At 35.9% G+C, this 15,970-nt stretch overlaps 1 protein-coding gene across 1 annotated transcript in view; it reads right to left on the reverse strand.

The window, feature by feature from the left end:
* Positions 1–3,115: 3,115 nt before the first annotated feature.
* Positions 3,116–15,970, reverse strand: part of LOC124369356 — a 29,298-nt gene continuing 16,443 nt past the window's right edge. Inside the window, exons 8-9 of the mRNA XM_046827333.1 lie at positions 13,338–13,449; positions 3,116–8,944 (exon numbers count right to left, since the gene is read on the reverse strand). Coding sequence (XP_046683289.1) covers positions 8,673–8,944; positions 13,338–13,449 — 384 coding nt within the window. The 3' untranslated portion in view covers positions 3,116–8,672. The remainder of the gene's footprint in view (positions 8,945–13,337; positions 13,450–15,970) is intronic.

The raw sequence follows: 15,970 nt of genomic DNA on the forward strand, positions 1-15,970 counted from the left end.
ATAGGTGCATTCTGCAGTGAATTGTATTTAATGCAATTAAATATTTTATACTTAGGCTACAAACAATAACAAGAATTTACCTTTTATGTCACTATATGATGATGAGTTGTATATTGGCGTAACACTATTGATAGTTAGTCATTATAAACTGCTGGCTTTTTAAATAAGAGTGAAAACCCTTTCAGCACACATTTCTTAAAATGAGGAATACTTATTTAAAAAAACACACACAATTTACTGATGTTTTGTTAATTAATTCAAAGCAATGATTGATACAAACTTTGAACCTCCTCTTGGACACTTCGTCATGATCTGATGAACAGCATTCCTGTAGCATGTGATCCATGTTTGGGTGGGTTCCTGCCAGGATAGTGACAGTCAAAGTTTTTGTAGTCAAAGAACTGTAGTCAACTGATTTTTTCCCATCTGTCTCACTCCCAGAAATGTTGCAATTTAGTTAATGTGGGTCTCAACTTAGGTATTAAGCATTACCCCAGAGTAAATTTACCCATTCAATAGTATTTTATACACCAAAAGCCCAAATTTTTCAGTATAAAAAACTAGTTGGATGTATTATTATCATTGAAGCAGAAATAAGTGTGACTGACAAAATTTTAATATGATGACACCGAATCTGCCCCATCCTGGTATCAACCATTTAAACTATGTTCTCATCTGTCTTTAAAATTTACCCAGCAGGGTTCACTTCTGTCTGGATTATACCTTCAAGTTGAACCCACACTGGGTACAGCAAAAACTGATGTGTCACTAAAATCTGGGCAACCTAATGGATGTTCAGGAGCGGCACATCACTAACTGCAAATGTAGAGATTCTGGGGTGCAAGGGTAATTTGACAGGTTTAGTCTACTGGAGGAGATGACTGTTGGAGTTGGTGGGGTTTGTTCTGTAAGAGTCAAAGGTTCTTGCTAGCCTAGACATAAGGGTGTGCTAACCCCCGGCCTGCTTTAACTGGAGAGGCTGGTTCAGAGCTGGCTTCCCCTTCTTCCGAGGAGACATGACTTGAGATTAGTGCCCTAAGTTCTCAACAGGAGGCAGCCCCTACCCTCAACCTTACCCAGCCAGAATATGCTGTCACTCCAGAAGCAGCCCAAAAGTCCTTATAGAACTAGGTGCAATTTTTAAGCTTCTTGTCGTAAGAGAACAATTAATGTAGACCGTCATAGAGAGGGAGGATTTACTTTAAGATTTATATAACTTAATTACATTTTTGTTTTACAATTAACCCGTTATTAAGATCTCAGTTCAGATGTCCACATTATGAAATATTCTGTTGTTTACCTACATTGTTGGCCATAATTTAGGCCCTATTGTAAACGGCTAGAAGTATAATCCTCTAAATAGCATAATTTCAAATTCCATTAGTACAAAGCTTATCTCGTACTTCGGTAATTGTATAACTGGTTATTCCACTCAACCAGGAGCTCATTTCTGAACATTCTTTTTTAACCATTATTAATTCTATATTGTGTATTGGGTTATATCACAGTTAAATTATGAATCTACATTTTATGTTCTCTTGAATATTAAAAAAATGTAAATTACATATTAAGACAAAACCAAAACATTATTGACTACTATGATTTATTATGTTTATTTATATATAATCTGTGATGTGAATAAAATTAAGTTACTTCTATAAAGCACTAGACCTGAGTTTGAAGAATATTCTTATTTCGAGGTGAATAAACAAGTGATCAACTCGTGACGAAATTGCTGGATGGATAAAGAAATATGTATAGGCTACCACTAGGCACTTCCTTGATTGATAATAATAGCTAGGTCAGGTTAGGTTGGGATGGGTTATGCCATTATATTAGATCACAATGTGGTGAATTTGAAAACCCCACCAAAAACCTCCTGGCTTTTATTGTGATTATTATATTTAATTTAGAGCTTTATAATTTGTTTTGCAGCCACGATTTACAGTGGATATATTCCATAATACAATTAGAAGATAGGCGAAGACACATTTTAACCACCATTTTAATGTATTACATATTTCAGCAGGGTCCCCCTCAATATTTTGTAGGAGGACCCCCAAAATTGTTGAGTTCATAATTTTTGATTTGAGAAAACAGAACGATAATGAATTTAAAGAAAAAGTATGGGTAACTTTATGTAATTAAATTTTGTTACAGCTCAGCGCTTGCAAGAATATTGTATTTCTGGGCTCCTTTCAGGGTTCTACCAAACCCTTTGAACTGCCCATGATAAAATATTTTAGTAGTAGAAAAATTAGCATAGAATAGAGGATGAAACAAACAAACCTATTGTACAGTATGTACAGTTGACATTAACTTATCCCAAGTTTGACTTCACAGAATCGAATGAAACTGTTTAATGTCCCAAAAGGGCGGGGGGAGGGGGGTGTAGAGTATAAAACAACGTGCAGAGGAGCTTTTTGAGGAATTTTCAAGTGCAAACATGGGTTGTGTGATCATCAAACACAAACTAAAAAAATCTATTTACACTAAACATTTTGGCCCAAACAAAAGTTTATGATCTTTAATTGTATTTAAAAGCTGTACCAAAACATTTTTTAAATATGTGAACAATGTTATTAAATAATATGTTAGTCTAACTAAATATGTAACAGCACCAATTTTTCCCCCAAGCTTATTAATGAATAAAATTAGTGCACTTTTAATTGCATTTTCCATCTGTGAGACATTATCTCCTTAATATTCATGGCCATCACTGTCATCCCTATTCAAATTGAATATTACTATTTTCTTCGGTTCATTATTGCCGTCAATATGTAGTTAATTTCTTGTGTTTTACTAACTTAATGATTCGTCATGAACAATGAATTTAATTAAATCACAAAACCAGTCAAAATAGTTTGTGAAATAATAAGCATAATTATATTGAGTTCCACGAAGCCATAAAAAACAAGAAACAAGCCATTCCATCCTTAACACTTTAACAGATGAATAGTTCGACAGATGCAACATGTGACACAAGCATGTGCATACATTGTAAGATGGCTAACATATTGGATTATTTAGCACATTCATTCGGCAGACCTTGTACATCTTTGTGTTGGAACTGACAGAGCAAGAGAGGAGACATGGAAGACAAAACACACATAACTTTAATTCTTAGATTTCTTTAATGATATAAAATGCACCTATCACAGATAAGTTTCATAAAGTAAACCCATACCAGTGTATATTCTTAAAACTAACGAGAAAAGAAAAAATTGTAAATAATTCTCAAAATAGAATACATTTACAAGCTTATCTTTTCTTTTATACCCGTACCAAAACCAAAATACTGATTCCAGTTTCAGTCCTTAAAATGATATGTGACAGTACTATTTTTAACAGTAAGAAAAATAAATATCTGAGGACAAATATAAATCTGTAAAAAGAGTCTAATTAAAACACTAGCAAGCCTTTATTGAGTCTGTCATACTCTATATGTTTCTTTGTTAATACTTGAAATATCACATCCACTTTCTGGACAAAACAAGTTGTGTAAATGCAATTTGCTCACATGCACTTTACTGTTACTCGTGATTTTCCTGCAAAAGGATTCTTCTTAGAAAATCCTTTAATTTGTTTGAATAATTATCTACCAGAATATACTAATATCAATAATCTCTATATAAAACTCACCACATTAAAAAAATATTACAATCCTGTATGATCTAATGTAATATTTTCACAATGCAAAATATCGTACAAAAGCAAATTATCACAGTTTTCTTTTCAAGCATATAAATCATATTACCGAATTCCTAAATTGCAGGAAACCCCCACAGGTGCGATTGCTTGCCTGTTAAATAATATGTTTTACTTTTAATTAATGAATTGATGTGGTTAGGAGCAGTAAAGATTTTTATTAAATACCACTTATAGTTTATAATGTTACATGAGGTACGTCCGGAAAGCAAGTACAACTTCATTGCATTGCCGCCACTGTCCTACAGTTGGCATTCTGTGCTTGTGCCCTTGTTTTTCAAATTTAACAACACTACACTGTCATGATTATGACTGGTTAATATTGTGTTTTGTGTTTGTGTTGTGTGTTTATGCCAACCATAAGAGTTGATATGTTGTTTGGTTTTTGAATGCAAAGAATTTCAAGGCAGCTGAAATCCGTCTAGATTTAGATTTACTGTGAAAGTGCAATGAGTGATGGAATGATCTGAAAGTGGGTTTGATAGTTCAATGGATAATGAGGGTCAGTCTGTTATTTGGCTTTTGAATGCAAAGAATGTAAAGGCAACCAAAATCCATTGAAGATTTTCTAGATTTACTGTGAAAGTTTACTGAGTGATGGAATGATTCAGATGGGTTAGGCAGTGCAATGAAGGACAGACCAATGAGGTTATCACTTAGCTCTTCACGGGCGGGGTGTTTACTTGCAGAAGGCATAAATAAGCTGATTGTCCGCTATGTTAAGTAGTAAATACTATGTTCAAAAGGAGTGTAAGGTTTGAACTTTCATACAAAAATACTCTTCAAAAAATTTGTGTTTTCTTTCAATTCAAATTGGTACTTTTTATAGAATTGACTCGCAGCTGTATTAGTTTATAGGTAGTTCTTGTACTTATTTTGAATTTGTATAAAAAGTGAACTATGTTCTACTGTGTGACCTCAAAATAAAATTTGTTTAAGTAGTTATCTACATGAAACGGCAGATATCCCTGTAACACACAACTCTGAATGACCACCACTGTTAAAGTGTTTTGTGGGTTGGATGTAGATGACTAGTCAAACTTTTCTGTACTTATAAATAATTCTTTTGGAATTAAAACTCTTGAACTACTAACTGTTGGTAGAGCATAAAAAGTAATATAACTATAAAAACATCACTGCCGATGGTACAGTGTAGCGGGTACGGCGGTTATCACGAGATAACCGAATCAAGCAAAGTCAAGCGAGGAAAATGCCATACTGGAGGATGACCACTAAAAGGCAGAGGGAACAAAAGCTGAAAGGCTGTTCCCAGAATTGCCTAAATTGAGTGGGGCCGCCAGCAAACGAATAGCATGGTTTTGGAAGAGATTACTCTCAAGAAGAAGCCAGGGATTTGACCTTAAAACCAATCCTGGAAAATCAAAACAAAGTTCTACAGAGACAAAGAGAGGGAAAACCAAAAAGATCACTCCACTCCGGTAGCCCATCAGAGAAAGAAAACAAAGTATGAAGTGAGACAGGGGTTTCAAAAGGAGCAATCTGCACTACTCCAAAAACCTTATTACAAACAAGCTGTAAATGGCATAAGGGTGGGAAAATTACACTCTGATTTTCACGAAACCCTACTCTCATCGGAACAGATGGAAGATACCCAGAACTTCATCCTGGAAGCGATCATGGAAGAACAGGAGAGTCCCAACTCTCCAAGCTTCTATGGGATCAACAGGAGACAAGGAGCTCTGATCTTAACTTGTGAAGACAACAACATCGCTGAATGGCTGAAAGGAAAGCAAGACCCCCTTAAGCCTGAGGATTGTATCAGAGGGAGAAATTCCTTGTGCAATAATCACGACTGTCTATTTTTCAAATAGCACAAATGAAACCACCGATAAGATTATGAAGTTCTTAAAGGCACAAAATAAAGAGCTATCGGTTGGGAAATGGAATGTCCTGCTTAGAAGCGACAAGGGAAATAATCAGTGCTGCTTAACCTGTCAGTTGACTGCGCTACAGCAAGAAAACTTAAAAAGAGGGTCCTTGGATCAGCTACAAGTTTGAGAAAATTCGGTTAAGACTGAAGAACACTGTTAAGAAACACCAGGGGAAACTGAGGAACCAAAAAAGGTGGAGGAGACTTCATAAAAATCTGAGACCATCACCAAAGAAAAGAACACCGCTGAGGAGATGGAAGTAGAAGAGACCGAAAAGGTATCAGAGCAATCTGAACAACTGAGAGGTCTACTTCTGTAGCCAGCACGGGAGTCCAAAAAGAAAAACCAACTTGCTCCCTCTTCCTGAAGAAGGGACCCTCTCTGAAAGAACCATCAGTCTCGGCTAGGGGAAAAAAGGGGGCAGTGTCCCCAAACAACCAAGAGGATGGACCACTAGGGGGAGGTGGTAAAAAGGCGTAAGTATGCACCTTATACAGATAAACCTTCACCATCCAAGGGCGCAACCGACATCTTAGGAAGGAGGTTTATGTCAACAGGCCTGGATATCGCCCTAATCCAGGAACCTCGGATCAACAGAGGTTACATCAAGAGGATAGATGACTCAGGTGGAGGATAGATCCTCACCAAAATGGGAGCAGCCATTATGGTGGGGCCAGAGCTAGGTTGCAGGATAGTTTTCTCCAACAGAAAAGCTCTTATAAAAGATTGGAAAAAGAGGATAAGAAACTTTAATTAGAGTAGGGCTTCAGGATTAAGACAATCTCAAATGTTTATCTCTCCTTATACTAAAGGGTGGGCATTTCTCCTAGATCAGATTAAGGAGGATATAAGAATGATATTAGGGATGTTGACAGGACATGGTCCCCAAAGGAAGCATCTTATGAGGGTAGGCCTTAGCCAGACTGACGAATGTATACTCTGCGGAGAAGAGGAGGAATCAGCGGAGCATATTTGGCTAAACTGTCCTGCCATATCAAAAATTCAGATAATTGGGAGCGTATCTCCTCAGCCCCAAGGGCATCAGAGAACAGGAGCCCTCAAATCTGATCGGCTTCTGTAAAAGTCTCAGATTCTGAGGATACAAGTATAAGTAAGGGAGGTGCAAAGGTCCTTTTAGGACTAACTGCGGAGACAATTCGTATCTTTCCCTGACGATAAAAAAAAGAAAAAAAAGTCAAGCGAGGTTGCTGCTTGGACGGGTGACCACTGAGCGATCCTGTCCTTGCAAGCAGTCTGCATGCCCGGGCATTGGTGGTGGTTCGGAAGTCACCTTTAAGCCGTTATTCCCCAAGTTAAGTGTTAGAGAGGGCTTCTTAGCCTTAACTTTGCCTGATAAAAGACATACTTTACTATGATAAATATGCCTTTCCAAGGATGAGTGCTGTGAGAAGCTTCTTCCTCAGTTATTTTGGTCACCACCCACCCATAAATGTTTGCCTAATTTTAACTGAACGAAAAAACTATTATGTTATAAGAATGAAATGATCAAACAAAAAGTTTCATGTTATACTTGAACATTAAAAATACATTTACTAACCGTTAAAAGGTTACACAAAACAACTGGCATTTTTCTTATACCAGGAATTGATAATCTTTTTGACCTCAACAAAGCACAATTGTTAGTAAATAGTTTTCACTCTAATGAAAAGAAAGGAGATTGTAGATAGCTTACATGAAAATAAAATATTTGAAGCTCTGTGGCACAAAATTAAAAATAATATTTGGTCATTTATTTGAGAACAAGGGACCTAAACCTACCTGGTTGTTCCAAAATAGCAAAAGTGCTTACATTTTTAAAATATCATTAATAAAATTATTATTAATATAAATCTTGTATGAAAAATAATTACTGAGCTGTGAAAATTGGACTTTATTTCTGTTTATTGACCAAAGTTGATACAGAAACAATATACTCTCAAAACTTTAAACATAAAGTAGTAGACAATGCTATTACAAACACTGGCAGAGAGCATCTTTCCAAAATATGTTAATACATTTCCAAAACACTATTGGAACACATGTTGGTCAGCTTTGATCATGAACATCCTCCCTTCCTCATGTAATTGTACCCTTGTCACTACCATTTCAATACGTATACAATGAATATTTGTATAGGGCATGCTATGTTATTGTTCGTTCATAGACTTCAGAGACTTCACCTTGCACCAAACTAGATTTATGTTCCTCAACTAGATCTTCACACGAAGGTGCCAATTATGTTCTGTGTCAAGCTTTGTAGCCTGAATTGAAATTGTTTTGTTTAATTTTTGTGTTATTTTAATAATTTTGAATATTAATTTTTCTTTAGTTTGAGCTTTTACAAATAAAAATAAAACTACAAATTAAAGCATTCTTAACAATAATTTTAAATTTACTTAAATTTAAATTCTACATTTTATGAAGTAATTTTACAATGTGTGGCCCTCTTAACACGTTCACACGGCGTCAGCATTTCTCTGAACTTTTTTATTTCCCAACAAATTTTTCAATAATAATAATGGCAAAAACCGTAATCGTCAAACGTCTAACTATAACAAAAAAGGTATGTAGGCTTCGAAATTTAATTTACCTTAAAAATTAAGCAATCATGCACCCGACGGGGTACACGATAGTCTGAGTTATTTATTTCAGCACGGGATCAAATTTAACCCGCCACCAAGACAGGCAAACAATAAAAATGCATACCAAAGTGTACCCCATCGGGTGCACTACACACTTTACAGAAGCCCGGTGTCTACCCGATTGGGGACATGACGGTAGGTATGAAAGATCACGTGTACCCATTGGGGTATACGTCGTCGTGAACGTTTTAAGTCAAAAAATAACTTATCAAGTAAATAGTTAAGTTAATTAAGTAATATATACTTGTATTGCAGAAAACAATGTAATATAACATGCAAACTTTTCAAAAGGTCAGTGGATTTTTAAATCAGTACCAGCAAAAATAATTCTTAAAACCAACTAGATATTTTACTGAAGGATTTGTTGATTTTGTGAATTATGTAGAAAAACTGAAAGAAGTATAATGAATATGTCGAGTGAGGAAAACGACTAAATTCTGCCATACGACCAGGCAGAGAGACTGCTTCGACTGTTCTGACCGATGATGAGTGACAGGCTATCACGAGACACCAGTCGGCTGCTGTCTGCGTACGCTTGTTTCAACAGTCGATTCCTCAGCAGCACGTAGAGTGACACCGCCACGGCTGCCAGGAACACCATCCCCAGTCCGGCAAACACCAGAGCCATGCGTGACGCGGACAGGCAGAATGGGGGATCGTGGAACTCCGCACTGAGCAGGTCTGCAGAGAATGAGCCTTGTTCTAGAAAACCAAGATTCATATACTATAGTACTACTGTGTTATGGACAGGTGGTAAATACTATATATTTTATGGATTTAAAAACGTATCTAATTGTATTGTCTTACAATAAGAAAACAAGGTGTGGTCTGTAGTAAAAATGAGCTAGGTATAATTTTTAATAATAATAAAATTAATAATTGTCAACTTAAAGGAGACAATGAAATAGTTGATAATCCTGTAACGTTAGCTGATGTTTTAATAATATAGGCTGGTATAAAATTCCCGTTAAGTGACTAAAATTAAGTGCAGACATAATAACCCCTAGTCTGACAGAGCTGAAGAACCAGCCTTTCTCTCTTCTGGTATATCTTAATAGTTTGAAATATTCACAGCCAAAACTTATTCATACGAACGACTCAATACTAAACTGTAATAATTAATTATAGACCAATATTTATACATGTTGGAAAAATGTTCCTCTTCTTCATAGAGTGTGCTCTATTTAATGTTTCTATGACTAAGAAGAAGAATATTCTATTCTGGTGAAAGTAAGTCTGCTCTTCCTATCCTTTCTAAATTCTTTTGTTACTATTTAGTTATTAATAATATTTCATTGTTATTTATACAGGAATCAGTATCAAATTCAAAATTGAGACCAAATTTTAGTATCAGTACGGGAATCAAAATGTTATGCTACAACCCATCTCTAATAAAAATAATTATTGAAAACAAATTTGTAAGAAGTAACACAGTAATCAGAATTGAATTCATAATCTAGAATCAAAACCACAATTTTTGTAACAAAATGTAATTTTTTTAAATCTGCCCATCACTAATCTATAAACAATGCAACCTTGTTAAGTCGGATCCCTTCATGTCGGATCTCCGGGTAACCCGGATCAGTTCAGGAAAATTTAAAATTAGCTTTTTGTCATCCGCCCAGACTGCTGAGTGTGGGACGGATTTTTGTTTATATGTAGACAGTTTGTAGAATTCAATAATTACATGTATTGCGACTTGTTGCGATAAAGATGCTAACAGGGAAGATAATGATGAAGAAAACACGGAAAATATCAAATTTATAAGCCAAAATATTACGATTTGAAAACCAGAAACATTGCTATTAAAATATATCTAAAATATTTTGATATGTATTATTCAGTGAAATATCAGCTTTTACTAAGAAAAAAACCTGTTTACTATACAGTTCCAACTTTCTCCTTGTTATTCAAGTTCATGGTTACAAATAACTAAATAAGAAATCATAGACCAAATAAGAGCAGTTATATTTCCTCTCCATATTTGCTAATGTCATTCTGACAAATATCACAATGGTTAAAATATGAGTTCTAGAAACCAGAGTGACCACACTATACAGATGTTGGCAGTTTGTGTCAAATATGTCCTCAGTTTTGTTTCAAATACAATTGGAAGCTTATCTATATCTATATTTCCGATCTTAGTGTACTTGTGCATGGTTAATCACATGGTGGAGGATGTAAACACATACCTGAGGATTTGAACTTGGTGGAGGATGATGCAAACACATACCTGAGGATTGGAACGTGGTGGAAGATGATGCAAACACATACCTGAGGATTGGAACATGGTGGAGGATGTAAACACATACCTGAGGATTGGAACTGGGTGGAGGATGTAAACACATACTTGAGGATTGGAACATGGTGGAGGATGTAAACACATACCTGAGGATTGGAACTTGGTGGAGGATGATGCAAACACATACCTGAGGATTGGAACATGGTGGAGGATGTAAACACATACCTGAGGATTGGAACTGGGTGGAGGATGTAAACAAATACCTGAGGATTGGAACGTGGTGGAGGATGTAAACACATACCTGAGGATTGGAACATGGTGGAGGATGTAAACACATACCTGAGGATTGGAACTTGGTGGAGGATGTAAACACATACCTGAGGATTGGAACTTGGTGGAGGATGATGCAAACACATACCTGAGGATTGGAACATGGTGGAGGATGTAAACACATACCTGAGGATTGGAACTGGGTGGAGGATGTAAACACATACTTGAGGATTGGAACATAGTGGAGGATGTAAACAAATACCTGAGGATTGGAACATGGTGGAGGATGTAAACACATACCTGAGGATTGGAACATGGTGGAGGATGTAAATACATACCTGAGGATTGGAACATGGTGGAGGATGTAAATACATACCTGAGGATTGGAACATGGTGGAGGATGTAAACACATACCTGAGGATTGGAACATGGTGGAGGATGTAAACACATACCTGAGGATTGGAACATGGTGGAGGATGTAAACACATACTTGAGGATTGGAACATGCTGGAGGATGTAAACACATACCTGAGGATTGGAACATGGTGGAGGATGTAAACACATACCTGAGGATTGGAACGTGGTGGAGGATGTAAACACATACCTGAGGATTGGAACATGATGGAGGATGTAAACACATACCTGAGGATTGGAACATGGTGGAGGATGTAAACACATATAGTAGAGAATTTATAGCATGACCGGTGACTTCGAGATGCGCCGTAGGCAAAGACGGAACTAAAGTGGTGGGGGGTGGAGCGGCTCAGTCTGTTGCCGTATTTAGCTTTGTGAACTTCGGCCTCCAGTCTTCTATACGTGCCGCCCAAAAAATATTCACTTGTGCCAATTCACGAGTTGTAATACAATTTGTGAATTAATTGCGTTGTGCTCATTACGTTTTAAGTAAAGAGTTTGAGATGGATCATAATGTAAAAAGTAAAATTGGAGGTAGAAAGGTTATACACGGCCAAGCAAGAGAAGTGCTTCCCATTTTATGAAACGGGAAGCAGAAACCAACACACTTATAAATTTGAAGAAAGTTCAACAGCGTGTCGTAGAGGCAACTGGAATTTCTGAAAGTACGCTGAGACAAATTTTGAAGGAGGAAAAAAATAAGTCCAATTGGCAATTCTTTTAGTACGCCCAACAAAGTAAGAAAACGCAAACATACTAAAAGTAATCTGGACAATTTTGATTTGGGTGTAGTTCGAAGAACAATAAATAATTTTCATCGACAACGGGGTTTTATTATGTTAACTATTGCGTGTGGATCGTTGGCGTTATTGTTATTTTAAGTATACATCATTAAATTAACTTGATACAAGTTGGTAGATAAAACTGAGTTTTTTTCTTATTCTACTGCGTATATTGACAAATTAGTTTAACCAGTTTTATATTAATTTTTAATTTAGCAGCTAGGCTATGTCAGTTGAAAATTTTGTAGTGTATAATTGTATCTACTATCGTAAATCCTGAAGCTTACACGGTTAGTATATGATAAATTGAATTTTAATGGCTAACAAAGCGTAAAAATTACAATTCTGAACTGTTGTCGTCGTTGGAGATCAAGAATAATATAAATTCCTACCCTTTCCCAATTTATGAGAACCCTTTCTTACCACCAGGTATCTCTACTGCGAACTCATTAAGAAGGGTGAGCTATGAACACAATTTCGGCAGAACATAGTCATTGTTAAGATCACGTACATCCGGTCCCAATATTTCCAAGATTTCCTGTATCGAATTCCCCATCGTAAAAGTCCGTCGCCGTAACTTCAAAAGAGTCTAGAAATGTTCAAATATTCTCAAGGTCTCCCATACTAAATTGCTCATCATAAAAGACCACCGTGGTAAGAACATAAGGGTCTAGAAATGTTGGCAAACACTACAATATTCGGCTCCCGCCACCACTATGAGCCGGGAGCTGAAAACTTTCAGTAGGGTTAGTAGCACCGTATTCCCTCCCCTACTTTAGATTGTGCCCCCACGCGCTCAACTCCTCCACTCCTCACGCGCATCCCACCGGTCATGCTATAACTTCCCTAGAGTACCTGAGGATTGGAACATGGTGGAGGATGTAAACACATACCTGAGGATTGGAACATGGTGGAGGATTTAAACACATACCTGAGGATTGGAACATGGTGGAGGATGTAAATACATACCTGAGGATTGGAACATGGTGGAGGATGTAAACACATACCTGAGGATTGGAACATGGTGGAGGATGTAAACACATACCTGGGGATTGGAACGTGGTGGAGGATGTAAACACATACCTGAGGATTGGAACATGGTGGAGGATGTAAACAAATACCTGAGGATTGGAACATGGTGGAGGATGTAAATACATACCTGAGGATTGGAACATAGTGGAGGATGTAAACACATACCTGAGGATTGGAACATGGTGGAGGATGTAAACACATACCTGAGGATTGGAACATGGTGGAGGATGTAAACACATACCTGGGGATTGGAATGTGGTGGAGGATGTAAACACATACCTGAGGATTGGAACATGGTGGAGGATGTAAACACATACCTGGGGATTGGAACGTGGTGGAGGATGTAAACACATACCTGAGGATTGGAAGTGACTGTTTTGGTGCATGTTTTCCATCTCGATTCCAGGAGCCAAAACTTCTACACTGTTAAACAACTGAATGTAGTCCAATACTTCTCCTTCTTCTCCCTTTAAACAAATCACACAAAAATTGGAATTCTCAGATTACACCCGACCTTAAATTTATCTGTACGCAGATCGATGGGGGGGGGGAGGATTAAGGTGGTGGAGGGTGTAGAGAAGTATAATAGAATAACATTTTGAAAAGAACGCTACAAATAATATGATAAATGGCTGGTGATATCTGGTATAATTAGAATATGAAAGCAAAGGTTGACATATTAACAGCCTAATGGATTTGACAAAATATTTTGAAAAACAAATATAAAATCATTAGTAACTTGTCAAGTACATAAGTTAATAAACTATTTAACACTACAATTGGTTATTACGGAAAGAAAGCAATAAAAAAAATCATTCATGCATGTTTCTTACTCGTAGTAAATAATTTCTATCGCTTTGCAACCTAAAATTTAATTGATGAAGTTAAAAATCTGAAGGTGCGGTAATGAGAATATAAGAGGGATTGTTTAAATGATAATTACTTGTGGCTCATATCAATGAATGTCTCAACAAGTGGGGCATGAGACAGTGTAAATAGAATTGATGTCAAAGAGCAATTATATATTCTTTATTTATGGAAATAGGAATGGAAATTGATCCTTTCACTAAAATTGGCTTCACCTTTTTTGGCTCACTTTAAAATATACATTGACCATTATATTTTGTGAGTTTTGGTACTGACAAACTGTTGTAAATTTGTAGCCTAGAGTTGACTATAGATCACACATTGAGATCATGTTGTATTTTCCTGGAAAGCTCCCATGCTTTGAGTCATTGTTGGTAATATTCTGCAGTGCTTTTCACGATTATACTGACACGATCTTGTTGCTCTTTTGTAACGACTTAAAACCTTTAATTATTCTGTAGTAAAAAAGTACACACTCGGGATGACAATTGCACATTTTAATGAGACTTCAAAGGGTTAATATGTGAAGGATGAAATGTAAGCAATAAAGATTAGCTCCTTAGTTAGTATTTAAGTTTGAAATTGGTCTGGAGACATTGTATATTGAAGACACATTCCTTAAAAGGATGATATCAATTAGAAAAGTAAAGGCAATAAAATACAATTTTGCTAGCAAAATTAACAAAAATTTTGACTTTATTGTCATTGAAAAATATTAATTATGAAATGTTATAGGAAATAACTATAGTACATTGCAATCAAGAAAATACAAGAGCCCCAAACGTGATCAGCAAATCATTTACGTTTGTAGCAATTTCTTATTTTCTTAAGCCTTTTTTAAGACATGCTTTGAACTACAAATTCAAAAACTATTAGGACTTCTAATGGAATAAAGAAGAAATTAAAATGTATTTACAAAGTGCCGAAGTGAGATTTGTTATCTAATTCCAAATCATGAACAATTCTAAACTTCTACTAACCACAGAGGTGTCTAAATTATTTTCCTCACACTGTGTGATTGTATTAAAATAATGTTTCATAAACTAAAAAGAAGTAACTGATTATTTTTTCTTAAACACTAGTGTCTAAATTTCAAATCGAAAGTCAAACAAATAAATATGAACTGTTATAATTGTAGTCAAATTTTATTTGCAGTTATTGTATATATCTATTGTACGAGGGTTGTCCAGTTATTAAACTCAGCAGTAGGCTGAGACATCCTGTATCTCTCCTACTTTTCTCACTGTAACTTGTTACAAAATGTGCTGCAACTGAAAATTCTGACACTTGTTAATTGCGTTTAGTGCTTAGAGGTTTGTTAAAAAAAATCACAAACATACTGAAATCAATCACTAACTTTGTAACATTTATGGGAATGTAGAGTGAGACACTGATGTATTGATTTACAAAATGGTCACACCAATGTTCACGATGAGGATCACAGTTGTCGGTCTAACCAGTTACTGAAGACAAAAATAAATGAAAAAATTAGTGAAAATCACTGTTTCATGATCATTGAACTTTCAGAAAATCTCCTACAAATTTCATGAAGTTTATACAATGAAATAGTTTTGGAGAACCTGGGCTACCATACATTTTGTGCCAGGTAGGTTCGAAAATTCTTACAGAAGACGACAAAAACAAAAGCTTGTTGCTGAATTTTGATGAAGACTACGATTAACTAAGTAATGAACTTCTCAGTTGTATTGTAACTGGTGATGGAACATGGGTGTAGCATGTTAATTGTGAGATTAAAAGGTAGTCTATGGAATGGGTACACATGCATACACTGAAAAAGAAAATCAGGCATGATGAAAAGTCAGAAACCAAAGAAAATGGAAGATTCTTGATTTCTTGTGCAAGTTTAATTAGTTTAATTTGCGGTTTTTTAGCAATTATGTCCAAAATCATATCATCCAGCTTTAAATCATTCATTGTCACTAACAAACTTTAAACAAATAAGAGTGGGTGTTTATACTGATGCATGAGTACAAATTAGGGTAATGGGGGCCAGAGGAGGTCATACAAGTTCAATACCAAATATCTGAAAGAATCTTTTTACACATTGCAAAACATTAATTATGAGCTTCAAAGAAGAATACAGTTTCTAGTTTACTGTAA

This window comes from Homalodisca vitripennis, chromosome X (genome assembly GCF_021130785.1).
Source record: "Homalodisca vitripennis isolate AUS2020 chromosome X, UT_GWSS_2.1, whole genome shotgun sequence".
Lineage (NCBI taxonomy): Eukaryota > Metazoa > Arthropoda > Insecta > Hemiptera > Cicadellidae > Homalodisca > Homalodisca vitripennis.